Source organism: Panonychus citri, unplaced genomic scaffold (genome assembly GCF_014898815.1).
Source record: "Panonychus citri isolate SS breed McGregor unplaced genomic scaffold, ASM1489881v1 Contig00103, whole genome shotgun sequence".
NCBI lineage: Eukaryota > Metazoa > Arthropoda > Arachnida > Trombidiformes > Tetranychidae > Panonychus > Panonychus citri.
The window spans coordinates 119,164-147,151 of NW_026515508.1; the positions used below are offsets into that span (position 1 = coordinate 119,164).

The window sequence follows — 27,988 nt, forward strand, 5'->3', positions numbered from 1 at the left end:
CATGATAACGATGATGATGATATAATCAACATGATAATCTAAGTGTATCAAGTTGTATCTCTGAATAAAATGTATTTATAAAAAAAAAGGAAACAAATCTGATTCAATATTAATCCGTAAATACAACAAAATCCGATTGATTTTATATGATAACAAGCTAATTCCCTTGTGATTAGATAATCACAATCAACGACTATAAATTGAAGGTTATATTTTATACTATTATCATGATTTAATTACAATTAATCAGGTTATGATTATGATTATTTGGCCTTAAGGGTTTTGTGATTGTTAAAATGTAACAAGAAAAACTGATCTCAATACTTTTTATTTTTATAACTGTCTCCCTGTTGATGACAATTAATAAATTATCTTGGTGATGAATTAACTGTTAATGATTAGATTAAATTGTTAATGATTTAACTTTGTATTGAAACATTGTTGATATTTGATTGCGTTTTTAACTGTTGATTGTCTGTGTTCATGTTTAGTTAATGATTTACTTTCTAAATTGTTGATTATTACTATTAAAGTGATAAATATAACAATCAACTTGTGTGAAGATGATTATGATTAGTGTTTTTTTTAACCAAAGTGTATCTAAATTGTTCACTCATCTTATATATTTAATGATCATATTGTTGATTATTATTAAGTTAATGATGTTATTTCATAAGTATCTTGATGTTTTCATTCACACACACAAACATACAATTATAATCACAATTAAATTGATCACGTTTTCTGATCATCATAATTATCAAAGGTTCACAAGTTTGTCATCATTAACTATCAATAATATCAAATGTAAAATGATTGATTGATTAATATAAAAGTTATTGATTCATAAATTTGATACACTTTATATTGTTACAATTAAGGTTTAACTGATAATCAAATTTCAATTTTTCTATTAATTTTGTTTTTCTCACCGTAACTTTAATTGTAACAATTTCGTCCATTGATTGACTCGTGTCATTGTTTACTAATTGTAATTGTAATTTTTTTTTTTACTTTTACAATTTACAGATTAAAATCATCATGATTGGGGATCAATTGATTGCCCTCAGGCTATACAGTCAATATTGTTTACTTTTTTGATTATATTGTTCAAGTAATCAAATCAAATCCAATTGTTGGATGAGGTCAGACTGGGTTATCATGATGATGCTGATACATTATTGGTTCATTGATTGATTTCAAGGATATGAATATAATCCTGTTGATTGTGGCAATTGATTGAAATAAATTTGAATAAAATATATTAAACCTGAGAGATAATAATAGTTTATTTTTACTCTGAAAATCAGACTCACAACTTTTTTCATGGTAATTTGTGAATCATATAAAATTGATCAGATGAACTTTCAGATTGTTGAATTGGAAAAATTTTTTTTTTTTCTCTGATTCCATTTCCATATCATTCTGAACAAACTCACATCAATATACATGGATAAACCTTCATGGTGGGTATTCATCATGATCAGATACATTTATCCTGTATTTATTATACCCATGGGAGGGTATTCATTAATCAATTATTAACAATTATTATTACACAGATACAATAATAATAATAATATCAAGATAAACTCAATGAAAGTTTTTATTGGTTTTTTTTTCAATCTAATCATCAACATGATAATCATGATAATACATTAGATTAATGAATTACAATCAAGATAAATAAACAAAAGTATAATAATAAATATAGTTAGTTAGTTAACTAATCAAATGAAATCTTAATATTATCATCACAATTGAATGTGAAATTATCACATCAACATTGGAATACAATTACAATTGTAATCATCATGAAAAGATGATGACTCATGTTAAATTGTTAATTAAACATCATTGGTGATTTATGAATGCTCAATGATTAAATCTTATTACCTGCAACCCTTGTATTGGTTACAATTAAAATCAATCAACTGGTTACCAACAATTTAAAAGTTTTGCTTTTTTTTATCCCAAAATCTTGAAAAAAAGATTATCATTTAATTGAATTGTAATGTTGATTGTTCAATCTAATCTGTTTAATTGTATTAGTTGAATAAGCTAATAAGAGACACACTTTTGATCATATTCAGCCAACAGTTAGTTACACACACTCAGACAATTTGTAAAATGCTGATTGATAAATTGAACAATTAACCTTAACCAAGATTATTTTTATTATTGACAATTAATGTTTACATTGAAAAACTTTCAGTCTCTCCAATGTTAATGTTTATTTATTGTGATGATTATTATGATCACCAGCAATTAACAGTGACCAAAGGGAGTTGATTGATTTTTTGACTCTACCAAAGGTAAATCTGTATTCATATGATTAGTAGATGCAGTGGAAATGTATTATTGTAATGGTAGGGAAAATGTTGATAATTATCATCATGTATCTTGTTGTTGATATAATGGTAATGGTGATCAGTTTGTTGGTCATTTGTTGTTTATATATTTGTATGTTTGTAAACGCGTGTTACTCACGTACGTTCATTAATTTGCTTTGAACACGCGTTAGTACAATGAGATGTTGATGATGGCGGTAAAAGGCAAAGATATAAAAAAGCAAAACTATTAAATTGAAGGCGGAAAGAAAATTAGAATAGAAGAAAAAAAAAGTTCTTTAGCTTTTTTTTTCCTCTAATTTTATCATTTTCATCACTTTCAGTTTCTCTTTTTCTTTCTCAATGCAATAACATCTCAAGTATCTCTTAAAATCTTTCTATGCAATCATCCTCATCTTATCATCATCATCTTCACCCTCCTACAATATAACTGACACTAACTTTGCCCTAAATTAATTTGATAAAAAAAAACTCAATTTCAAAGCAATTACGTTTTACCTACAACCCAAAAAAAAGCCATTAAGTTAACTTTTATTTACTTTTATCATTTCAACTCCCACCTCATCGTCATCCTTTATCATCCTCATCTTTTGATGTACTTTCAATTTACTCATAAACATCTCTCTCTCTCTCTCTCTCTCTTTCTTTCTTTCTTTCTCCCTGAATGATGTAAACTAAACGTCCCAAGTGATACACTGATCAGTTGGAGTGGTTTGTTTATTGTACCATTAGGAGCTGAATAGTTTGTAGCGACAAAAATTATAACGGTACATTGGCCTCCCTTAAGTGTATGAGTATCTGTGGTGGGTGATGAGTGAGTTTTTCTTGAGCCGAGACTTAAATTGAAAATTCCCAGTCAATCCAATTGGACCCAGACCATGATGAATCAATGATCAGCTTATAATTATGAATATTTCTTTATTTTCATGATCATCTTCATGATAAAACTGGTTCATGATGATGAAATGCTGGTTAACTCACTGATTATGTTACAGTTTACATTCTGGACACACCCAAAGAGTCTGAATGAGATGAAGGATAAAAATAATATCAAGATTATTAAAGGAAAATGTGAAATGAGAGTAGAAAAGGGAGAAGATATTGATGAACAAGATGAAGATAAGGATATGAGTTAGTAGAAGATGAAGATCGATCCGGAAGATAAATATATAGGCTATCATCAATTCCCTTTCTTTCCTATCTTTCTTTTTATCTTTCTTTTCTCTCTTCCTTTTCATCATCTTCTTCATACCCTCGGTGCAAAGGTAACATTTCCTATAAAAATGGTAATCTTCAGCTCCCATTTCATCATCTGTACCTTTGTCATCGTTATCATCACAATCAGAGTTACAAAGTTTTGTCAGATTAAACTGAGATGATGAGGATAAGAACAAAAAATTGATACAAAAACAATGATGAGAGATTAAGATCTGGGAGTGAAAATAACATTCTGATAATCGATAGATAGAAATTGATAAATTTCAGATAACATTTTGATCATCATCATCTTCATCTTTATCATCGTGTTCACTTTAATCTCTTGTAAAGATGCATGGATAACATTTCTCAGTACGTGGTTACCTTTTTTTTATTCAAGTTCCATGATAATCATGTTATATCTTTGGAAGATAACGAGATAAAGATGATAGGGAGAGGTGGAAGATTCTGTTCACTTGGTGAGTGAATCAGTGAGATGAAGATGACATAAGATGACAGAGGATGAAGATAAGAAGATTTCTCAGATTTAATGTACACATTGATACTCGAAACAAGATGATATAAGAAAAACTGATTCAATTATTCAAATGGCTTATGCTTTTTGTATCATATTGAGAATCATCTTCATCCTTATCTTCAACAATCTTCATCCTCATCCTCATCTCCATCATAATTGAGTTCATCATCTTGTTGTTACCTGTTTTTTTTCTCTGACAGAATTTGCATTTCTAATGAAAATTCAGTGGAAAGATAAAGATTTAGAGTAAGATTTATCTTTTCTTTTCTTTTTTCATCTTCATCTTCTTCTCAAAACATCAAAACAAAGATGAGAAGATGATGATGATGATGATAGTATAGCAACAGAATATACAGAAAAGTGATGAATAGAATCAATAATTTGTTCAGAACTTTTCATCTTGGAACTTTTTGAGAATAGAAAAAAAAATCTCTCTTATCCTTTGTATCTATATTTTCATGTGAAAATGATTCCGATTCTGAAATTGAATCTCTGGTTAATCAATTAATTGTATTCAATAATCAAATTGTGAGAGTGGGTGGAGATTGATTCACAATTTTCATGATAAATCAAAATAAAAAGCTCATGATATAAGTTTCATGTTTAATGACAATTAGGAAACAATCATTATGATCAATCAATATGATTGAAGACAACAATAGTTGCTTTCAATGAACAGGTAAAGGAAACAATTTATTTAAATTGTTACAATCAAGATAATCAAATGAAATTAGTTAATCTAATGATTGGATTTAATTTGAAATTTATTTTTTCAGATTTTAACATTAAAATCCCAAAGGATAATTGTTGGAGCCTTTAGGGTTGGAACCGAGTGGTTAACAATAACACAATTTTTCACCTCTGTTTGTATTAGTTAATACAATATCAATTTGATGACTTTAATTTTTATTTCACTGGTTTTGTTATTCTTAACTATTTATTCAATTATTTCACTGGATTAATTTGATTAGAATTTGGTTCAATCTTCACTGATTGAAGAACCTAATTCTTCTCTCCTTTTTCTTTGTTAGTCTAAATTACAGTGTTTTATACAAGAGAGAGAGAGAGATAAAGTCAAGGTGACTTTTACCTGTTGTTGAAAACAAAGTAATAAAATGATTAACTTAATCTCTCTCTCTTTGACATTTTCCTTACACTTCCGAATGACCATTTTTGAGCAGTGCCTGCGATCAGTAGAGATAACAAAGAGGATTATAATTAGAATGATTTACATTAGATTTTAACATCATTCTTATTTCATCAGCTGATGGTATTCGCTTTCCTTCTTTGGTTAGTTCTAAGTGCTTTCGATATAATTTGATCGTGAAACATGAGTCCAGTCCTGGATTATGGCCGTTGAGAGGATTATACGAGTCCCTTTTTAACCCCTTGGAATGAGGAAAGAAGAAGTTAACTAGTTTTTCTAATGAAATTTTACCATAGAGTTTCTGGACATTGACCACTTCAATTTTCCATTCCTTAAGATCACCATCATTTATATTTATCTTTTTTAGTTCTTTATCGTCGGAATCAAATATCAAAACTCTTTTACCACCACAGGCGAGTAAGATGTTTGACTTTACCTCTTCTAACGTCTTTCCATCTTGGACTTGTTGCATTTGAACGCTAGATATGGGGGTGGTCAAGTGAGCGACGTTCATTGTTTTTATGTATTCACAATAAATTACTTGGGCACCAAGTCCATTGCTGCTGAACCAACCAGCGAGGGTGACAAAGAGTGCTTTTCCGTCGACGGTCATACCTTCGGTGTCAATAGCCAACGTAGGTTTTTCTCCTTTGGGTTTCCCAATAGGTTTCAACTTTTCCAACAATTTGCAGTCCAAGTTTCCGACATTTTTCCAGAAAATTGGGTTCTCTCTCACTTTCCGACGTTTTGAAGAAGGTTGATCATCGGTAGAGATGAGGTTAACTCTTGGGATTTCTTCGTCTTTTCTTAACCAAGGGCAACAAGCTATTTTGTGACCATCCTCAAGACAAGCAGCGCAGAAGGTGCAATCGCGGGTTTCGTGTGCATATCTGAAGCAGATTGCACAATGTTTTTCTCTTAATTTGGAGACTATCGGGCAAAATTTAAGGAGTTTCTTGGTTTCTTGATAGCCATCATCTAAATCTTTTTTATTTCCAGCGGAAATCGTTACCTTAACCATTTTTCTGTCTAATGGTACATTGTACAGTGAAGTTTTATTATTCCTAATTGAAGTGGAAATGGGAACACCAGACTGGTTAAATACTCCTCGTAAGTATCAGTCAAGATTAAGATATTGGTGATAAAGAGGAAAGAATTATCTGGCATCTAATAAAAGAAATAAAATAAAACTTAAAATTAGAATAATTGGTTAATTGGGATGTAGTCAGGCTTAATTGGGAAAGTTTATCCTTATTCTTTTCTTAGTTTTGTTTATGATGACAGGCTCAGTGTTCATTAGTAAACTGTTGGTCTAGGTTGATAGATTATTTTGACGATTTGGAGGATTAACATGACGAGAATAGAAAGGAGATGAGTCCGAGAAAGAGGTTAAAAGCGTCGTTTTGGTACGTGAACCAAGATTCATTGGTTTGACGTTGAGCTTAATGACCATTTTTGAGCAATTCTAACTTTTCTGGTTCTAATTTTATTCTCTCATAATCATGGGGTGATAATTGCCAGTTGATTGTTGTTGACCAGGAAGTCACGTCTTTCTCATGTGTGATATTGGGTCGTTAGATGTATACGAGGTTTGACCGATCTGAAATGACATTAGATATTCAGTACTATTACCATAAACAAGACAAAATTGAGAATGTGAGATGATTGTTACTTATCCTGTTAACGAAAATATCTTCATCTTTTCAATTATTTTAATTTGAAAGTTAATATGATCAATGAACACATCAGTAATTTCCATAATCCGGCCTCAGGCACTTTGTGACAGAACTTTCCCGTATCAAATTTAGTTTTCGATGCAATCATCTTCGGTTACTTCACACATTTCAGGTGGCTTCGAGGTTGTGTTTACCACGATAAACTTCGGCCAACATAATTCTTGATACAATTTCAGTGTTGTTTATTGAATTAAGGTGAATGGATCAACTTTGTGTATGATGAGATCATCAGCGTAATTATCGACTCTGAATAATAACTCGACGAGGATTGTTTTGTTGATCGTTTTGAAAGTTACTGCAATTTTCCATGGAGCAAGGGCACTTTTCCATGGTAACTCTACTTTGAAAAGTTCAATAAGCTTTCAGTATCTTTCCCATTTTCCATTGCGACTGGTTTCTCTCATGATTTCGTTGATTCGTTGTGTTTGATAAACAACAGTGGCTGATTGGAGAGGTGATTGGGATCATTTGCTCTAACTCATCTAGTCAGTGTTCGTTGAAAGGATCTGATCTGCAATGTGCGAGGTTATTTTGATGGTTATTTAGTACCTCGTAGGTTAGATTTGAGGCTGTTGCTAACAAGTCATAATTTGGTGATTGGAAGATCAATTCTTAATTGTACCGAACAATTACAGCTAATGATCCTATTAGAAGAGTTGAAAATATTACTCTTTCTTCTTTTCTGTGTATATTTGATCAAAAGTGAAAAGAGTGTAAGTTGATTTTCAACATAAGATTCTGATGTTGTCGTGCTAGCTCAATATATCTTCTCTATTATATGGTTTTAACCACAAACCCATTTATTTCCTCTCCACACCTCGGTGCTTCCTTTATGAGTCTTTTACAGCAAATTTGTTGACCCTGATTATCGTCTCACACTTATCACGTCAATACTCAAGCTTCCATGTATGGGTAATTTAATTTATAGCATGGATTCTGTATGATTATCATGTAATTTACATTTTACGTCCATTTATTATCTTATGCTTCGTTGCTCTCCAGATCACGTCAGCACCATATTCAGTCCAGAGCAAACTATCAGAAGAGAATGATTAGTATCATCATCTGTTTGTTGAGATGAGAGGGTGGGCTCAACATTTTGGTGGCCCGTGTGAGGGCTCGACCCGACCCTGAGGTTAAGAGCCTCATCTGCCGACTGAGCTAACCTTCGTCAAACGTGGAAAGTGAGAGAACCCAATTTTCTGGAAAATGTCGGAAACTTGGACTGCAAATTGTTGGAAAAGTTGAAACCTATTGGGAAACCCAAAGGAGAAAAACCTACGTTGGCTATTGACACCGAAGGTATGACCGTCGACGGAAAAGCACTCTTATCACCCTCGCTGGTTGGTTCAGCAGCAATGGACTTGGTGCCCAAGTAATTTTGAATACATAAAAACAATGAACGTCGCTCACTTGACCACCCCCATATCTAGCGTTCAAATACAACAAGTCCAAGATGGAAGACGTTAGAGGTAAAGTCAAACATCTTACTCGTGTGGTAAAGAGAGTTTGTTATTCCGTGATAAAACTAAAAAATAAATATAAATATTGGAGCTTTAGGTTGGAACAGTGGTTAACAATAACACAATTTTTCACCTCTGTTTGTATTAGTTAATACAATATCAATTTGATGACTTTAATTTTTGTTTCACTGGTTTTGTTATTCTTAACTATTTGTTACTGGATTAATTTGTTAAATTTGGTTCAATCTTCACTGTTGAAGAACTAATTCTTCTCTCCTTCTATTTGTTAGTCTAAATTACAGTGTTTTATACAAGAGAGATAAAGTCAAGGTGACTTTTACTGTTGTTGAAAACAAAGTAATAAAATGATTAACAATCTCTCTCTCTTTGCATTTTCTTACACTTCCGAATGACCATTTTTGAGCAGTGCCTGCGATCAGTGAGATAACAAAGAGTTATAATTAGAATGATTTAACAGATTTTAACATCATTCTTATTTCATCAACTGATGTATTCGCTTTCCTTCTTTAGTTAGTTCTAAGTGCTTTCGATATAATTTGATCGTGAAACATGAATTCAGTCCTGGATTATCAATGTTGAGAGGATTATACAGTCCTTTTTAACCTTGGAATGAGGAAGAAAAGTTAACTAGTTTTCTAATGAATTTTACCATAGGTTTCTGGACATTGACCACTTCAATTTTCCATTCCTTGAATCTATATCATTTATATTTATCTTTTGTTCTTTATCGTCGGAATCAAATATCAAAACTCTTTTACCACAGGCGAGTAAGATGTTTGACTTTACCTCTTCTAACGTCTTTCCATCTTGGACTTGTTGCATTTGAACGCTAGATATGGGGTGGTCAAGTGAGCGTTCATTGTTTTATGTATTCACAATAAATTACTTGGGCACCAAGTCCATGCTGAACCAACCAGCGAGGGTGACAAAGAATTTTCGTCGACGGTCATACCTTCGGTGTCAATAGCCAACGTAGGTTTTCTCCTTTGGTTTAATAGGTTTCAACTTTTCCAACAATTTGCAGTCAAGTTTCGACATTTTTCCAGAAAATTGGGTTCTCTCTCACTTTCCGACGTTTTGACGAAGGTTAGCTCAGTCGGTAGAGCATGAGGCTCTTAACCTCAGGGTCGTGGGTTCGAGCCCCTCACACGGGCCACCAAAATGTTGGAGCCTTTAGGGTTGGAACCGAGTGGTTAACAATAACACAATTTTTCACCTCTGTTTGTATTAGTTAATACAATATCAATTTGATGACTTTAATTTTTATTTCACTGGTTTTGTTATTCTTAACTATTTATTCAATTATTTCACTGGATTAATTTGATTAGAATTTGGTTCAATCTTCACTGATTGAAGAACCTAATTCTTCTCTCCTTTTTCTTTGTTAGTCTAAATTACAGTGTTTTATACAAGGGAGAGAGAGAGAGATAAAGTCAAGGTGACTTTTACCTGTTGTTGAAAACAAAGTAATAAAATTATTAACTTAATCTCTCTCTCTTTGACATTTTCCTTACAATAATTATTATTATCTAAGCTTATTAACAACAATGAAAACATATTGGATACCAAGGATTAACCGGATTAAATTTGATTCATAGTTAATTGATAAGATTAAGTATCATGATTAACTAACAAGTAATCAAGGGATAACATAGATTAATAGATTGTTGCGAAAAAGACTAATCCAAAAAGTGAATTAAGTTAATCCAATTTGAAAAGGATTAACATGAAAATCTGTTAATCAACAGAATGAGAAGATTTTTGTTTTGATTAAATAATTTATTGATTCTCGTTGACAATTAACAAAAAAGCAATATAATTATGATTAGCTAATGATATTTGATAATGTAATTATTAATTGTTATAGTTAATAGTTTCTACTTGATATTGTATTGATATTAATGATGACAATTAATCATAATGATTAGTAGTTGTGTAACAAAAAAAAAAGTTTCATGGTAAACAATTAAAAGATTTCAATTAATGATTAACTTTGGAAAAGTGAAATTAATTGTTTTAAATTGTCAATACAATTGATATTTCATCGTAATTGTTACTCTTAATTGTTCAAAGGTGATTGTTTTTTATTTTTCTCTCTCTTAATTGTTATATTTAATTACAATGTGTTCACTTTCTTAACTATCATTAACTAATAACATTTACTCACGTTAACAATTAATGATTTAATGATTTAAAGGAGAGAGAGAGAGAGTGAAAAAAATTAGAATCATAAATTTATGATTGATTAATCAATTTTTAATTAAAGATATAGTTTTTAATCATTAACATCAACAATTTAAATCAATTGAAAAATTGATTAATTTTTTAAATCTTAAATGAAAAACAAGTTAACATAAATTGACATGAAAATATTTAATAGTTTGGTTAATCAGTTGGTTACCAAAGTGATCAAGACACAATTTATTAATTATTAATAATAAACAAGGAGATAATTTTGCTTTTTCATTGTTAATTAATTATTCTGAACACGGTGATTAACATTAAAATACTACAACAATCAAATCTAATTGCTGAGCTTTCCAAATCCTAGTTAACTGGCCAATGGTCAAATCTTTTGCTTGATTGTTGTTGATAATAATGTAATATAATATTACAATCAAATCAAAATTGATTTAATCACAGTGATTATAATTAATAGTTTGATGATGATGATGATAATTAACTCATAGTATTATTTTGTTTTTGTTTTAACGTAAACTAATTTAACTAAATTTGTTTCTACCTCTGTTTTAATCATTATCCTGATGAGAATGACAATTAATGATGACAAATACGTGATATGAACTGTTAATTGTTTATATGTTAATTGTTACTGATTATGAGAAAGACAATCAACTAGAATTAAATCATCTCAGATTTACCAAGTGATTAGAGTTTTAATTGTTTGGGTTGATGATTAAATGGTCTTGGGAGTGTTTCACAAATTTTCACAATTAGCATTATATTTACATGATGATTGTTAATGAAAAAATTTATTTCCACTTTTTAATTGTTACAATTAGTAAACATTGAAAGGTTACCTGATGATGATTAAAGTTTTATTAATTGTTAATCAACTCTCTCTCTCTCTCTCTCCCTCTTATTCAACATACTAATTAAAGTGATTTAACTGTTAATTAAAATTAACAATAAAATGAATAAGCTACCTATTAATATTTGGATAAGTTTGTTGGACATTAAATTGTCAAATAATTGAGTTAATTGTTGCCAAGTAATTAAACTGTTATTTGTAAAGTTAATTGCTGTTGATGGACGATTATTATATTTGTAATCATAATAGATTGATGAACCAATTGAAGTTGATGGTGAATGACAATTAAACTGATTATTATTGGTTTTAATTGTTTCCAAATTGTTGGTTAATTGTGGTGATGATTGGGTTGATAAAGATGAATTTGATTGATCAAGATAAATGATTGAAGTTAATGATGATGATCTTGATTGTAATGATATTGTTGTTGATGATTTATCATCATTTCCATATTCAATTATAATCTCTGGTGATAATGGACGAATAGGATAATCAATTGATTGTTGACTCGTGTTAACTAAATTGTTTGATTCAATTGAATTTACAAATGACTCTAAATCATTTAAAACTTTACTATGAGATTGAAGGAGAGTCTTAATTTCAATTGATTGTTCAGGTTGATTGTATAATGTTTGAAAATAACTTCGACCATTTAAAATTGCTTCCTTCATTTGACCAATCAATGAATCAATACCTTGATTACCATCAGAATTAATCAATTGATTCAGTTTATCCCCTGTAGTCTCAGTGTTAGAGTTAATTGTTGACAAACTACTTGCCGTTGATTGTTTACCAAATAAATTAGTCACTTGATCGCGAAGTATTTTAAGATCATCAATATTTGAGCACAATAATTTCAGTTGATTATCTAAATCGATCATTTTTACTGAGAAAAAAAAAGATCGCAACAAAAAATTAACAATCAAATTTAATTGAATCAACACAATTACGATTTTCTTATATTGAGGATTTTTCAGTTTCCCTTTTTTCATTGGATTCGGTCAATAATTTCATTATCCTTAATCCTTATCCTAAAGTTTTCGTGTCAATTTATCCCTTTAAATAAAAGGATTACTATCAGAATGGATTTTGATTAGAGTTACAATTAAAGGGAAAAGTTAATTAATAGACAATTTAAATTGTTTACAGTTTATAATTTATTTTGAACGAAGCGCTTCACATGACATGTGCCTCCGTCTGGAGGATGGCGGTTGTGGTTTATGAAACATGTTTGTTGACAAAGAGAGTTGATTGTTACTGTTGATAGTTAATTAATTTTTTTTTCATCAATTTGATTAACCGTTTCTGGAATCATTAAGTTAATTGTGTCCTGTTAGAGTGTTGACAATTCACCAACTTTAACTTGATCGTCTTGTTTGTTTAGAAGAAAATCGAAACACTAAGGTAAATGATTTGTCTTTTTTTTCTTCATTTTTTCTTTGTTTTTCTTGATCTTTTTTGTTTATCGGTTTCGCTTTTGTTTTTCATTTACCTTTCGTTTGCAGCTATTTATTAGTTAATCCATCACCATGAGTCGAGCTCATCCTCCGGAATTGAAAAAGTATTTGGATAAACAGTTAACTCTTACCCTGAATGGAGCTCGTAGGGTTTCGGGTATTCTTCGTGGTTTTGATCCTTTCATGAATCTGGTTCTGGATGAGGCAACAGAGGAAACCAAAGAATCCAGAATTCCATTGGGAATGATTGTAGTTCGAGGTAATGCTGTTTACTTGTTGGAATCTGCTGACAGAATTTCTTAATGATCATGATCCTGGTTGGAAAAAAAAATATGCACAATTATATTTAAATAATTATGCTATTAAGTTGTGATGATAATTTGGTAATTGGTAAACCTTATTATTATTTTCCATCTTTCTCTCATTTCTCCTGCTTTATTTTTTTTTTGTATTATTTATATTATGGATAAAATAATATTGTATTTGTGACCTAAAAAGAAGCCAAGAAAAATTATCTTGGACTTTGATGGATTTTGCCGCTTTTGTGAGTGGAAAATAGAAACAAAGAAAAAGTATCAACTTGAAAACTTGATTATTTTAAATTAGAGGTGAAGATTTGATCAAAAGCTTCTCCGATCACATGAGAGATTTCGGTTAATTCAGTTTCATTAAGTGATGCATTGATAAGTAATCGGATGCTGGGACGATTAGCCAGTATCTCTTCATCAAGGTAACGGGCAACAGTTAAAGCGTAACCTTTTTGGTAAGCCTGGAATAATTGATTAATTAAATAGTAATATAAAAAAAAGGAGAAAATTATAATCAATGATATTTTAAAAAAAAGTCTCTTTCTGAATTAGATGGCAACTAATCACCATGAAAAACTTTCTAATGATGATCAAAGGTGAGGTAAGATTGTGCCTCTTTTAAGTGTTGGTTCAAGTTGATTAAATTGATTGTTGAAGATAAACTTACATGATCACAAATCTTTTCAAGCTGTTTGGTTTCAATATCATGCGATTCCAATGGTTCTGCAAATCGTAAATGTTTCACTGGACTGAAAGTTTCTCCAAAAACTTTACATGAAATCAAACTAATCAGAAGAAAATAATTGTAGATTAATTTGATAATCACTTAAGTGCGAGAGAGAGAGAGAGAGAGAGTAGTTTCAAGATTTTAATCTAACCTGTTCAATTTCTTGTGAATATATTCACAGTTTGATCGCAATTTGTGAGTTATGTTTGGCTTAGATTCTAATATATCGAGAGCTGCAATTGCGACCGCCGTTTGAAGGGGAGGTAAAGAAGCGGAAAAACAATAGCCAAGGCCAGAAAGCCGCTGATGATCAACGATGAATGTTGTCCCAGCACAAAAACCTCCATATCCACTGATTGCATGTTCCAAGGTTGCTGAGATATGATCGATATCATCAATTGGTATATTAAGATGTTCAGTTATCCCTCGTCCATTTTCACCGAGAACACCAAAGGAAACCGTTTCATCAACAAAGATTCGCACCTTATATTGTTTCTTAAGTTCCAGCATTTCTCGAAGTGGACATAGATCACCATGGTTTAAATAGAGAGCTTCAACGACAAGAAATCGTCGAGTAACTTTGGCAACCTTTGGATTCTAATAGAAGATAAAACTTGATTAGCCTCTTTCGAACAATTGAAATCAACTATAGCAAGGACATTTGAAAAAAAATGTAACAATTACGATGAATCACCTTAATATCTTGTTTCTCTTGTTCTTTCAATAGTCGGTGTAAATCATTAACGTCATTGTGTTTAAAGTATTTGATTGAACTTCTCGATGCAACTAATCCTTTCTGAATGGCAAAGTGAACACCTTCATCACAAAATATCACATCACCTTTTTTAGCATAAGCAGGAATGGCACTTGAAACAGCTGATAAACCATAGGAATATAAGATAACCTCTTCAACGTTCAAAAAGGCAGCTAAACGTTTCTCCAATTCAAGATGAATATCTTAAAGAATAGAAAAACAAGTTTAAACAATAATTCTGATGAATACATGGAGAAAACGAAAAAACAGAAAAGAATTGAAAACCAACCAATGGTTCCATAAAACCCCCTTGGGCCACATGAACCAACACCATATTGCTTGAGTCCAGCAAGAGCAGCATCTTCCAATGATTGTTCATCATTGAGACCAAGATAATTGTGTGTTGCTAAATTAAGACACTTTTTGCCATCAACGGAAACGTATTTACCATATTTACTATGGAGAGAGAGAGAAAAGTCAGTTTTAAGTCAGTTACGATTAAAGAATAGATATAAACATAAAGACTATTATTGATTGGGTTAAATTGTTTCGGTTAAAGTAAATTGAATCAACTAACCTTGATATGATTTTAGGTTTTAAGGCATAATGGTCAGAGTGTATATCAGGTGCCAATGGTTCTGGTATCCATTCATCAATCAGTTGTTGCTTTTCCTGATAAAATCAAAATCCATGACCACGAGAAAGGAACAGGTAACATATATTAAGAGAAAAGAGAAAAGAACAATTAAAATCACGGAGAATAGAATTTAAGTAAAAGCAAAAAAAAAGAAGAAACGAAGAATAATTTACCTTGTCGGTTAGTTTTTCTCTTCTACTATTTGTTGATCTCTTATTACGAAATAACAATAAATAGATTACAGTAAGAAATAGAATAGATTCCACAAAGATGTGATAACCAGAGGTTTGATTTAGATAATTAACAATTAAATTCCAAATCATGGTGATAATTAACACAGAAAATGAAATGTAAACAAATGAGTGAAAGCCAATGGAGATCACAAATGTTACCAAGCCACAAGTTGATTTGATTTTAATGTAATTGGAAAATGATGTTAATCATCACCATCCAAATGATGGAATCTAAATCACAGACAATTAAGAGAAGAAAAAAATTACAATTAAAAGAAAAATAATTAAACAATTTTGAGTAAACAAATGGAGAATAAAAGTAACCAAATGATGACGATAAATGAATAGAAAATGAAAGAGAGAAAAACAAACAGCTGAGTCTGTGTGAGTAGAATGAGAGAGTTGATTTAACTTAGAGTAACATGATTACAATCAACAAGAAGAAGATTAATTAACTTAAATTGTCGCAATTTTCCTAATCTTTTCAAGTTGATTCAAATCTCGAATGTATAACAAAGAGAATCAAATGTAACTAATGTAATAGATTCTTTGTTGATTTTTCTTTCTATTCTACAAAGAGAACAAAAGTCAATCAATCCTCTCAAGATTTTCTTTCCTTGGATTATCTAGAATTCCAATCTGATGGGATTATCTTCATGAGAGAATCACTTGGATTACGATTATTGACCATTTCAAGAACATAATGTGATTTAGAATTTCTTTTGAAATTCTTTGGTTTGTATACTGACCTTTGTGGTTTGTTTTTCTTTTTTTGTTTTTCTCTTTTCTCTTTTCTTTTTCTCATTCTCTATAAAGAGAATTTGTTGTTGACACCATTTTGTTTTTTTTTGTTCTTTTTGGAGAACATTTTTGCCGGATCAGTATCGCTTCATTCATCATCTCAGGTGAATTTATTCAAGGTAAATGGATAGATAAAAAGGAAATTCATCCTTTTTCCGTGAATTCTCTTCGAAAAAAAAAATAATGTGATGCAGAAGAGAAAAAGTAAAATAACCCAAGATTAACCAAGAGAAAAGAACTTAGTTAATCCATAGATTATTATCACAGTATTTTTTTTTAAGAAGCTGAAGACACGTTGGTTGAATTTCCAAGCTATCAATCCAAGAACCATGAGTAATTCACCTGATAGAAAAAATTTTACCAGTTAATCAGATATCTGTTCAGTGAACATCATTTCCGGCATTAGGTTTACATTAGTAAATCCTAATATGATCTCTTTAAGGATATTTGGTCATCGAGGAATATCATTTATCCTCTCCAATGCACTCCTTTGTCTTCATCTCAGGTTAAAAGATTACAAATTGTCAATTCTTAATAAGAAGTTCTCAGCTTAATCAAAAAGACAAAGAGAGAATATCAAAAAAAGAAATTGACAAAAAGTAAAGACAATTAACCCAATCAGATAAGATCAAATGCATAGTATGAGTCAGAAAAAATTTCGCTCTTTCCTTTTATACTTTTTGACCGAACGGTTTCCATGGAAACGAAAGAATAAGTGTCGCCATCTATTATCTTAGAATTGAAACTTTAACCCGAAGAAAATTTCAAACTTTTCAATTGGAATTGAAAATTCCTTTGATTATCGAACATTTTTTTTCTCCTAATCTAATTAATTGCTAATTATAATTCTTTGGATTAGCTGAAAAATGAAAATCTCACTTGGTGAGGTTCAAAGTTGCAATAGTTGGAAGCTCACCAACTAATGGTGAACTTTTGATGAACTTAACTTAATTTATATTGTTTTGATTTTCGTCAATAAAGTTAATTGGCTTTCATTTGTTATCGAGATTATTATTTAATTGAATGTTCCAATAAACGTATGTTAATTATAACCGGAAGGTATGGAGATTGAAAATAAGCTTGGAAAGTGAGAGTTTGAGTCAGTTGAGAAGAAGTAAAAAGTTTATCCCATGAAAAGGAAATCGTTACAATGGCTAATTATTGTGAATCGATGGCAAAAAAGAGTCTGAAACAAATTGCTCGAGGCATTTAGATGATAATAAAACGAAATTGCAATTAACTTTCTACTCGAAGATGAATAGTATTGCAAAATTGAGCCAAAAGTTGGAAACAAATATAAATAAGAAACAATAATAATAACGATTGAATAAAGTGTCGCATCTTAAATGTAAGCAAAACCTAAACAAAGATTCATGATGAAGATAATGATTAGGATGAAGATGAAGATGAAGAAGATGAGAGGTCAAATGAAAGATGAAGGTGTTATCTTGGATGAAGATCTTAAAATAGAAAGAGTATATTCTGAAATAGAAACAGTAGACAGAAAAGAGAGAGAGAGAGAAAGTCAAAGTTTGTTTGTGAAAGAGAAATAAAAAGTGAAGATAAATGAAGATGATGATGAAAAGTCACAGGAAATGGATCGATGGATGATAGAGACTGAGAAGACAGGCTCAATGAATTTTTACTTCGCATGTTTACAGAGAGAGAGAGAGAGAGAGAGAGTCTGGTAGAATTTTTTCTTTTTCTTTTTCAATCCGAGTAACTCATCAACTGAACAATTGGAATATTATTCAATGTTTATTATGAGATTCAGATATTATCTCATGAGATAATATCATGATTACAATTGATATTCACCGATAATCATGTTCAATATTGTATCATCAATACACTTTAATTTTGGATTGAAATATGATCATCAGCACAGCGATCACCTTTAATTGTCAACAATCAAAAACATTATCTGTCAATGTAAAAGTATTCATGTGATTGTTTATCAATATCGTCACCATAACAATCCAATGGTTATAATCATTTTAAATTGTTACTATTTCACAATCAATTAAATTATTGTTAATCCTTTTATTGAAGAAAAACAAAAAGTGCCAATCACAAATTAACTATTTGCAATTAACTGATCATTTAAATTGAAATTGTTTCCATTGTTTACTTAATCTTGTTGTGATTTTTTTACTCACCAATAAACAACATTGTCAACATTAATCCTCTAATCATCAGCATCTTCATCATGATGATTACATCAGCTAATTAATCATTCAACATCTCAATTGATTTGTTTATTTACTTAATTGTTGTCATTGTTACTCAATTTAAAAAAAAATTCACCTTCAACACTATTGATTTGCAACTTATTAACTTCCCGATCAACACTAATTAAATTTTCACCTTGATAACAATTAAAACTTCATCACCATCACCATCATCAAGCCTGGATTCATTTAATCAACATCAACAAAGATCAACAACAATTAAAACTATGGATCATTGGGGAATCTGGGATTGGACTAAATTCATTTGCTGTAATCGGTAAGAAGATTGTTACAATTAAAGCTTTTTGATTGATAATCTAAAAGGATAAGAAAATGACAGAAAAAAAAGTTAAGAACAACAATTAAAATTAAGATTATTAATCAATGTGAGTAAAATCAGTTCAAGATAATTAATTATTTTTCATTGAGAAAACTTTTCACCATCAATCAATGAACTAGAAAAATGTTCACTTACATTCATTTATATTAATGATGATGATGAAAAAAATGAAACATATATCACATGAAAGACTGAATTTTCATCATTATTATCATGATGATGATGATAACCATGTAATCTGAACCTGAAACCAGAATTGTTACCAAAGTTTTTCTTTACTGAGTAAAATAAAATAACATGAGCAAGTATCATGAACATGACGATGAGTAGAAGTAAAAAAAAAACGATCAATAGTTTTACATGGGAAATGGTTCAGATTCTGATTGATTCTGAATTTCAGATGAACATGAAGATGAAATATCTCTCTCTCTCTCTCTCTGGATGCTGAAAGAAATACTTTGTAAACAGAAAAGGCAAGAGAAAAAGTCTTTTCGTAAAGTCAATGGTTCGTTACCATATCTCTCTTGAAACTCATGAAAGTGAATCGAGTCTTGAGATTCTGATTCTGGATTAGCATGATAAAGATTATGATAATCATGAGCTTGCAACAAAACGTTAAGTGTAAGAAATAAATCACCAATCAAATGGTTATAATTAAATGAGATTAGAGTTTATTTTTCTCACATGATTAACTGTTACTGTAATTACATTTGACTGAGTTAAATGTATTTCATTTCATTCAGTGATTCCTCATGTTACCTTAACTTTGTAATTCATTGTGATATTACAAAATCATCATGTATAAATATAAATAGAGTACAATGTTGAGGTACTTGAAACTATGGGTGAAGATGATGATGACGATAAAGGAGGATAAAAATAAAGAAGCTCAAAAATTGTCTTCCTCTAATTCAGATTCCATCATGAAAGGTTACACCAAGAAAGATAAAAGATCCACGACAACAAAGGTGAAAAAAAGATGAAGATGAAGATAAAAGTGATGGAAAAGATGAATAAAATTCTAGAGGACTTTCAATATAACAAGATGAAAAGAAGAAGAAGAATAAAAAAATTGTTCGATCAAGAATGGAAAAAGCTTTTTACCTTATCATCTTCATCTTCTTCTTCAGAATATCCTCATCATCTCATGCTAGGATGGAATAAAAAAAGAAAACAAAAACAAATGAGAGAGAAGGAAAAAAGAAGATGAAATTCTCACTTAGATTATAATCTTCATCTCCATCTTCATCTCCATCTTCATCTCCATCTTCATCCCATATGTTCCCATGTATTTACTCATATTTTCATGAGATGAGAATGAATCTTAATGCATCATCATGAACGAAATTTGTTCCTCTAATCATAATCATCCATTAGGTTCAACGATTCATGATAATTTCTCATTTACCATCATGGTGAATAACACTAATGTTGATACACAAATATTCAAGCCTGAACATTAATCCAATGAATCAGAATTGTAAAGCTAAAGAAATGAAGAAATCATCATGATCATTACATATCAACATGGTGATAACTCAACTAATAGAAAGATAATATCATTTATTAGCATTTTCCTCTTCGACACCAACCAAAATGCTAACATCTAATGAAAATGTCATCATCAGAATGCTCATAACTTTATCTCAGACGAAGCAAAGTAATAAAAATCCATCATGATGATAATAAATTCCGAGACTAGAGATTCTGACTGAACACATGAATATATAAATTTTGTGATCATTTTTTTTTGTTCAATTCAAATGAAGAAAAAAAAAGTTTCCTTGGAATATGAACAAAAACAATAATCCATGAAGTTACTCAGAAGATAATTTCATGAGACAGAAAATGATAATAATTCAAATTTAAAAAGAGAGAGAGTTTGAATTATCATTTCATGAAAGTTTCCGTTGAAAAAGATCTGAACAATTGAATTGTAATGAAATTGGAACAACAATAAAGGAGGAAACAATCATATCCAATACGATAATAAATTCAGTTGAATTCATTGATAATCATCATGGTGAAATTATTGTAACAACAAAATTGTTACCCAATGTTAACCTTGAATTCATTTATCATCATCATCATCATGATTATCATTCAATATTATCATTAATTTAATGCATTTGCATATTATATTAACAGGGTAAATAAGTAAATATTACTCAGATTCTGAACTTTACTGAACCATTACATGAACATCATGTATTCATATAGTAAATAGAGTCAAATAAATTGGGGGATAACAAATGTATTTGATACATGGTGATGATGGTTAAAACCAGGGAAGGGGAAAAAAGTTCTGACAAAATGAATAATTCTCGAGAAAGTTTTATCTCTTTATTTCATCTTGGTTTCCTTTCTATGGTGACAATAATAAACCATTTCCATGTAATATTTACATTTCAGGGGAAAATTGTCCAATCATTAGTGATACGAAGTCATTACTTTGTTAATGATATTAAGACGATGTTGATAATGACAAAAGAGATGGAGAAAATTGAATCTGAATCATGATGATGGAGGAGAGTTCCTGATGATCACTATGATGAATCTAATGAATCAAAGATGGAAACCTGAATATTTGAATATCATCATGATCAGAATGTGATCCAATTCCCTGGATTCAGGAATAAATTGAAGAGAGATATTTTCTCACTCAATGTTATTAGTTACATTTGGAACATTGTGATTGAGAAATTCACAATTGAATTACAATCAATTTTAATTGTTGTGTTAATCCGAGTATCTGGTTTTACCAATGGTTGGAATTTATCATCATCATGGTTTCAAGAATGAGAAATCGTAGGAAATTCAATTCAGTGGTCAGTAGTCTGATTCCATCAACTGGAAACTGGACAGTAATCTAAACAGACAGAAAATGAAATAACAATTGATATTAACATGATAATATTATTACTTATGACCCAGAAAACTCAGTCAGAGCCGGATAGTATATTTTACCATGATGATGTTGAGAGTCAGAGTTCAGGGAAGCAGAGAGAGAAAGAGAAAAAGTTCCCTGACAAGAATTCATGGAAACATAATATATATCATAATAGAGAATCACAAAATTCTGGATTCCATATTATTCAGAAAACGATAATGATTCTGGAAGGGATTTTTTTTCTTCTTCTTCAACAAAATTGAAGCATTTTCTCCTCCCTGATGATCATCATGATACATCAATTCATCAAGTTAATCGATCGCCTTTTCAATCGTCCCCATGATCATTTAGAATCTTAAATTTCAACTCATGTTCCATAATAATAGTTAACATGATAATCTAATACAATATTCATGATGATGAAACAATTGACAGCCAATGAATCACCAAATGGACACCAACAAATGATAAGGTAAAAGTTCAATTTCAAGTGAAATTTTATCTCATTTCACCATGAGAATTGAATTTAAAAGAAAAACTGTCAATCATTGAGTCAATTCTGGATAATCATTATTGATAATTTTCCACCAACAAATAAATAGCAAACAAAAAAACTCTCCTTGGATCTCCTTGAGTAAACACCAAGAGTCAAGGAATCAAATTCAGTTATTGATTTGATTTCAATCTCCAATCTGATTGCTGAGAAAAAAAAACAATTTACATAACAATATATTTACATTATTTAAATCAAATGGTGATAATATAATTCAGTTCATGATGACCTTGCATTTGCAAGTGACCAATATGAATATAAATAATGTGATAATATTGTAAATTCAAAAAAATCATCATGGTGAATAAGTTGAATCATCAGGATCTGAATGGAAAGTGTTGTTCATTTTTTGCTCAATTTTTTTTTCTCTATGAATTTTTGATTATCATGTTAAATGAACTTGTTAATGAACGTAAGTGAAGACAAAAATTTAACGGTGATTAGGCTGAATGTTAATGATGATGATGACGATGAAAGATCGGTGAACTGATTAAATTATCATGGTAAGAATAAGATTAGTGAGAGAAAAAAATGTTACAATGAATTTCACACTCGATTCCATCAAAGATCAATATCTTTTTTCATCCTCATCATCGTAACTTATTCTTGTAACACATTTTTTTCTCTTTCGTCATCATCCTCATCTTCCTACTTTTTTGTTCATGAAGAAAGGAGAAAGAGAACCAGTAGAGAGAAAAGTCTACGAAAAACCAGAAGATGAGGAAGAGAAAAGAAAAGAAAAGAGAATATTAGTTCAGGAGAATCCTGGATTCTATTGTTAACTCCATGATGATGAGGAAGATGAAAACTCGGGAATAGAAAAGGTTAATACAACGCAAAAGCACATTGGAACCTTTTGAACAGAGAGCCAGGGAACTATTGATTTCTTCAGGGTTCTAATGTTTCATGGAGAATCTCAACTTTTAGGAATAAAATTCTGGGTCCTTCATGATGATTCTAAAGATAGAGAATAGAAAGAGAAAGAGAAAGAGAGAGATAGAAAATTAGTCGAATGGCAAATAGTCTCCATGTTGCAAGAATTATTGATATTCTCCTGAAATGATTTACCTTTTGCTGAACTTAATCATTTAATGATAATTGCTGATGGAGATTGCGATAAATTTCGTGTGACAGCTAATTGAGCTGAACTTTGATTGAGATATTAAGGAAAATGTTTCTAATTAAATCACGAATGAATCGGCGATCGACATTTAACTGAATCAGATGAGATCTTTGAGTAAGCATAACGAAGCTCATTTTCGCCCTTAAATCAGCTCAAGACATGAGAATAAGAAAAAATAATCTAAATTGTAGATTTGAGATGAAGAAAGAGCAGAAAAAAGTTCAGTTCCTCATCATGATGTTCATCAACGTATTGATAACTATAAATAACCGGGTTGTTGGTCTGATTTTTTCTTTCTAATCAATGAAATTGATTGTGTTTTCTTGGTGTTTGTGTAATTATTTACAATCAGGTGGACACAAGAAATGGACATTTTTAAAATGAGATGATGAAAAATATCGATTTCCAATCATCAAACTGAGGCCACTTTGTGATCCATTTGCTTGTTACCATTGTGAGGGAGAGTACGAAAGGCTAAAGGATAAGATTGATTGTTTATTTTATTCAATTTGAGAATTGAAATGATGGGCGATTCCATTTGACCTGAAACAACATCAGCTCTTTATCTTCACCATGATGAGCATGATGAAGAAATGAATTATCGTCTCTTCCAGTCTTTGCAAACTACAAAGAAAAAGTTGTTATTGTTAACAGTTATTGATGTTATCATGATGAAGAAAATGATGATCAGTAATATTAATAGAAAAAAAAATTCTTAACTTGTATAATCAGTAGCGAGTTACCTTCATGTTGATCATCATCATGATTCGTGATATTGAATTTTATTTATTCAGACGAAAAGGTCTTCATTCATTATAACATATTAGTAGTTTCTATTAATTAGTTAACCTTGATTCTATTAATTTAATCATAGTAATGAAAGAAGTTGATCATTTCAATCAGGAATTAGAGTATAACAAAGTAAAGATTTTGATGGAATAGCAAATCTATTGGTTCGTTGATAGAAATTCAGATAAAGTTCTGGACTCAAGGAGATAATTGATTTTCAATTTGGGTTCTTTTTACATTTTCAGCTCAGGGAATTGGTGATAATCATGAGAAAACTGAACATGTTGGAAATGGATGAAACTAACATGATAGTTTATCAATTATCTTAACAATTTTTTCATCTTCATCATGATCATCAATTAAATCATCTTCCCGATCACTAGGTTGATAATGTGATGGAAATTATTTCATGATGATAATGATTATGATCAGCGACTTTGATTGTGATTTAATAATAACTTTCAACAGTTAATATTGAGAAATTTTCATGATAATGTTCATGATCATCATGATTATGGATTAACAATTAAATATTGTTTCTCACAATTTATTTACCTTGGTTTTTATGAATATTGATTATCTTAACCTTTTGTTTATAATCATTATTTTGATGGATTGAATTACAAATTGTAACAATTAGCTTAACTAAATCAATCAAATTATTGGTTAATATTTGCGTTTTATGAATAAACTAAATGATTGACATTTAAGTTAATCACTTTTAAAGAATCAGATTATTGATAATTTAATTACTATGCAATGGATTATTAAAAGGTGAAGTTTAAATTGTTGAACATATGATTTAATCAATCGAGAAATTGATTCATTAATCTATTAATATTAACCATTAAAATTTTGGGTTAAAATGTTTTTTTGCAATCAACTGATTAATATATTGTAAAGGTGAGTTAAGGAAGAGATTGTAATTGTAATTGTTAAAAGTTAAGAAAGCAATTAAATCTTATACTTGGGTGGGGACATTTGATCATTTGTATCAAAAGTGAGAAACTAAATTAACTGATTGTTAACCTTTTCCATTGGGTGTTGGTCACTTGGATTATAATTGTTAACTGGTAATGTTAATTATGTCACTTGGGTGAGTTGATTGAAAAACGATGATTAAAGATGAAAAGGATTCACAATTAACTGGTGAGACTTGAATTTCTGTTGTTGTTGTTGTTACACTTACAATTAACTATTGGCCGGTCTTAATTGTTTTAGTTAACAATCATCACTCAGCAAGTAATTAATACTTTTTCATTTTAACAATAACAAAGGTTAAAGTTGAATAAACTTAATTAAAATCTGATTTACATGTTAATCATAATCTTAATCTTGAATCTGGAAAAAGTTTGTCAATATAATCACAATAACGATTCACAATTGAATTGAGCCACAAAAATCGGTCAACAAATCAACCGATCAACAATTTATCGTTTTTTTTATGATACAATTGTATTGGTTAACCAGTGAATCAATTTACAATTGACTGATTACACAATTAACAGTCAAAACATGTAGCCAATTGTTTGCATAAAAACAACAATAAATGTCAATGATAATTATCAATGATACTTACAGATTTAAGATCAAAAATATCCCAATATACACAATTAGAATCACAGAAAAAATTTTCACAAAAGGTTAACCAGTTTTGATTGTTAAACTGATACATTATCCTTGTATTGTAACCCCAATTAGAAATGGAACAGTTAATTGTTGTAACTGATTGTTGATTGATGAGCCACAATTAACTATAACATTTATCTTTGGCTCAGTGAATTTTTATCCCAAAAGATAAACATGACGATTATCCAATAAGATTAATATTTTCTACTGATTGATAATCATTGCAAACATCAACCAAACAGAGAATAACAATCAATAAACTCTTACCTTCTAAATTGTGATAATTAAATTATTCCATTAGACAACAACAATTAAAACAAATATCATTCAAATCAATACCAATAATTAGAACGATTTTATCGAATAATCTTTGTTCTGATTAAAACCGACTCAATTATCCTCTATCCCGATCATTTCCTTCACATGACCTTTACCTGTGATTTTTCCCAATAACAATCAAGTCCAGCAAATTAGATTTTCTTGATTCCATGCAACAATTTAATGGACTTCAAATTTCCAATCAATTGTCCCTTCAGTAAATTCACACATGAGAAAACAAAAAGAGTAAAAATTAATAGAAATTCAAAAGGAGAAAATAAATGTAATAACATTTCCACAATTTTCTTACCTTTACAACGAACTTCTTATATATTTGTGATCCAGAGAACTTGAAAAACAATAAAAGAAAACAATTAATTAATAAACAGATAAAATTCCTAATTAAACTAGAATTAAAATTAGGCACAGACCATTTTATACCAACTATAGTACCAAGTGTACCATTTACTAATCCTGCTTCGACATCCAGATTTCTCACAAGCATTACTCTAACTCCAATACCAATATCTAATTTACCTGGAACACCACCAGTTTTATTATAATTGGAACTAATTAACTTTTTATGTGCAAGAGAAACTTCAACATCATCATTGTTTGCATGTTTATAAACATCGACTGCACAAATTGTAAAAATCTCTATTCCGTTATTTTTTAATTTAGTTAACATTTTTTGATTATAAAAATCTACTTGTTCTAAAGTTGGATAAATATGAAGATAATTATCAATAATTTCCTTTTGCTTATTATCAAGATTGAGCATATCAATCTTTCTACTAATTTTAAATAATTAATTTGTTTTAAATTAACTTTTCCTAATCTTAACGAGTTACAAATTTCTAAATAAATATCATGCGGTTGACGATGGTTTTGAATCAATTCTAGCATTTCAAACTCTCGCCAGAGAAAAAAAGACTCATTCTGTGAAAAAACAAATGAACCCATAATTGGCGCTAATCGAAAAAAATCTCCAAAAACAATAACATTTATACCACCAAAATCAGAACTATTGCGTTTGAATTCTTGTAATCTAACATTGATATAATTAAAATGTACAGAAGTAACCATACTTATTTCATCGATAAAAACAAACTTTATATTTTTGTAAAATTCAACTAACTGCTCTAGCTTAGCTGAATGAATAGTTTTCGACTTTTTTCCAAAAGTATTAATAGGTAAAAAAAATAATGAATGAAGTGTCAAACCACCAATTTGTTTAGCTGCAAGTCCAGTAAGAGCACTTACAACACAACTTTTATCCCAAATACAATAAAAAATTTGCACTAATTTTTTTAAAATAAAAATTTTACCTGTTCCTCCCTCACCCGTTATGAAAACTTTAAAAGGATTAACGTCTGATAATTTTACATAATATTAACTTTATCAAATATAGTGATTTGATCAATTGAAAGATTTAAATTAGAAAGCTTATTTAAAAAAACTTGATCAATTATTTCGTTAGAAACACTATCAATCTTAGATTTAAAATTAACTTTACTAACTTCTTTATTTATTTTTTATTGAGTTACTTCTAATTTCCATAATTGTTGATTTATCATATTAGAAATATTTATCAAAAAATTTGAATTGGTTGATCGAAATAAGTTATTGTTTTGACAATAAAGATAATAATTAATTATATCATTCACATGTACATAATGCTCATTTTCGACTT

General features: G+C 29.9%; 2 protein-coding genes, 1 long non-coding RNA gene and 1 other non-coding gene across 8 annotated transcripts in view; 2 read left to right on the forward strand and 2 right to left on the reverse strand.

Moving 5' to 3' along the window:
- Positions 1-9,532: 9,532 nt before the first annotated feature.
- Positions 9,533-9,609, forward strand: Trnak-cuu (transfer RNA lysine (anticodon CUU)). The gene has a single exon. It is a non-coding gene; the product is annotated as a tRNA-Lys (tRNA).
- A 3,732-nt stretch (positions 9,610-13,341) lies between these two features.
- Positions 13,342-17,055, reverse strand: LOC128388849 (serine palmitoyltransferase 1-like). The gene is made up of 8 exons (XM_053348307.1): positions 16,371-17,055; positions 15,562-15,852; positions 15,329-15,423; positions 15,041-15,207; positions 14,692-14,954; positions 14,149-14,594; positions 13,938-14,055; positions 13,342-13,731 (listed from the first exon to the last, which is right to left on the reverse strand). Exons 2-8 carry the CDS (start codon positions 15,709-15,711, stop codon positions 13,555-13,557), a joined length of 1,416 nt encoding a protein of 471 aa, XP_053204282.1. The 5' UTR covers positions 15,712-15,852; positions 16,371-17,055; the 3' UTR covers positions 13,342-13,554.
- A 1,076-nt stretch (positions 17,056-18,131) lies between these two features.
- Positions 18,132-27,988, forward strand: part of LOC128388848 (uncharacterized) — a 28,449-nt gene continuing 18,592 nt past the window's right edge. The window contains exon 1 of one of the 2 annotated variants that reach the window (XM_053348306.1): positions 18,132-18,930. In XM_053348306.1, the coding sequence (XP_053204281.1) occupies positions 18,881-18,930 (50 nt within the window). In that variant the 5' untranslated portion in view covers positions 18,132-18,880. The remainder of the gene's footprint in view (positions 18,931-27,988) is intronic. The other variant, XM_053348305.1, reaches the window with a different exon arrangement.
- Positions 21,315-26,552, reverse strand: LOC128388850 (uncharacterized). 4 transcript variants are annotated; one of them, XR_008325350.1, is made up of 3 exons: positions 23,505-26,552; positions 23,290-23,393; positions 21,315-22,582 (listed from the first exon to the last, which is right to left on the reverse strand). It is a non-coding gene; the product is annotated as an uncharacterized LOC128388850 (long non-coding RNA). The 4 variants fall into 4 exon arrangements; XR_008325348.1 differs by having other exon boundaries at positions 21,315-21,862; positions 21,961-23,393; positions 23,505-26,545; XR_008325349.1 differs by having other exon boundaries at positions 21,315-23,393; positions 23,505-24,183; positions 24,280-26,544.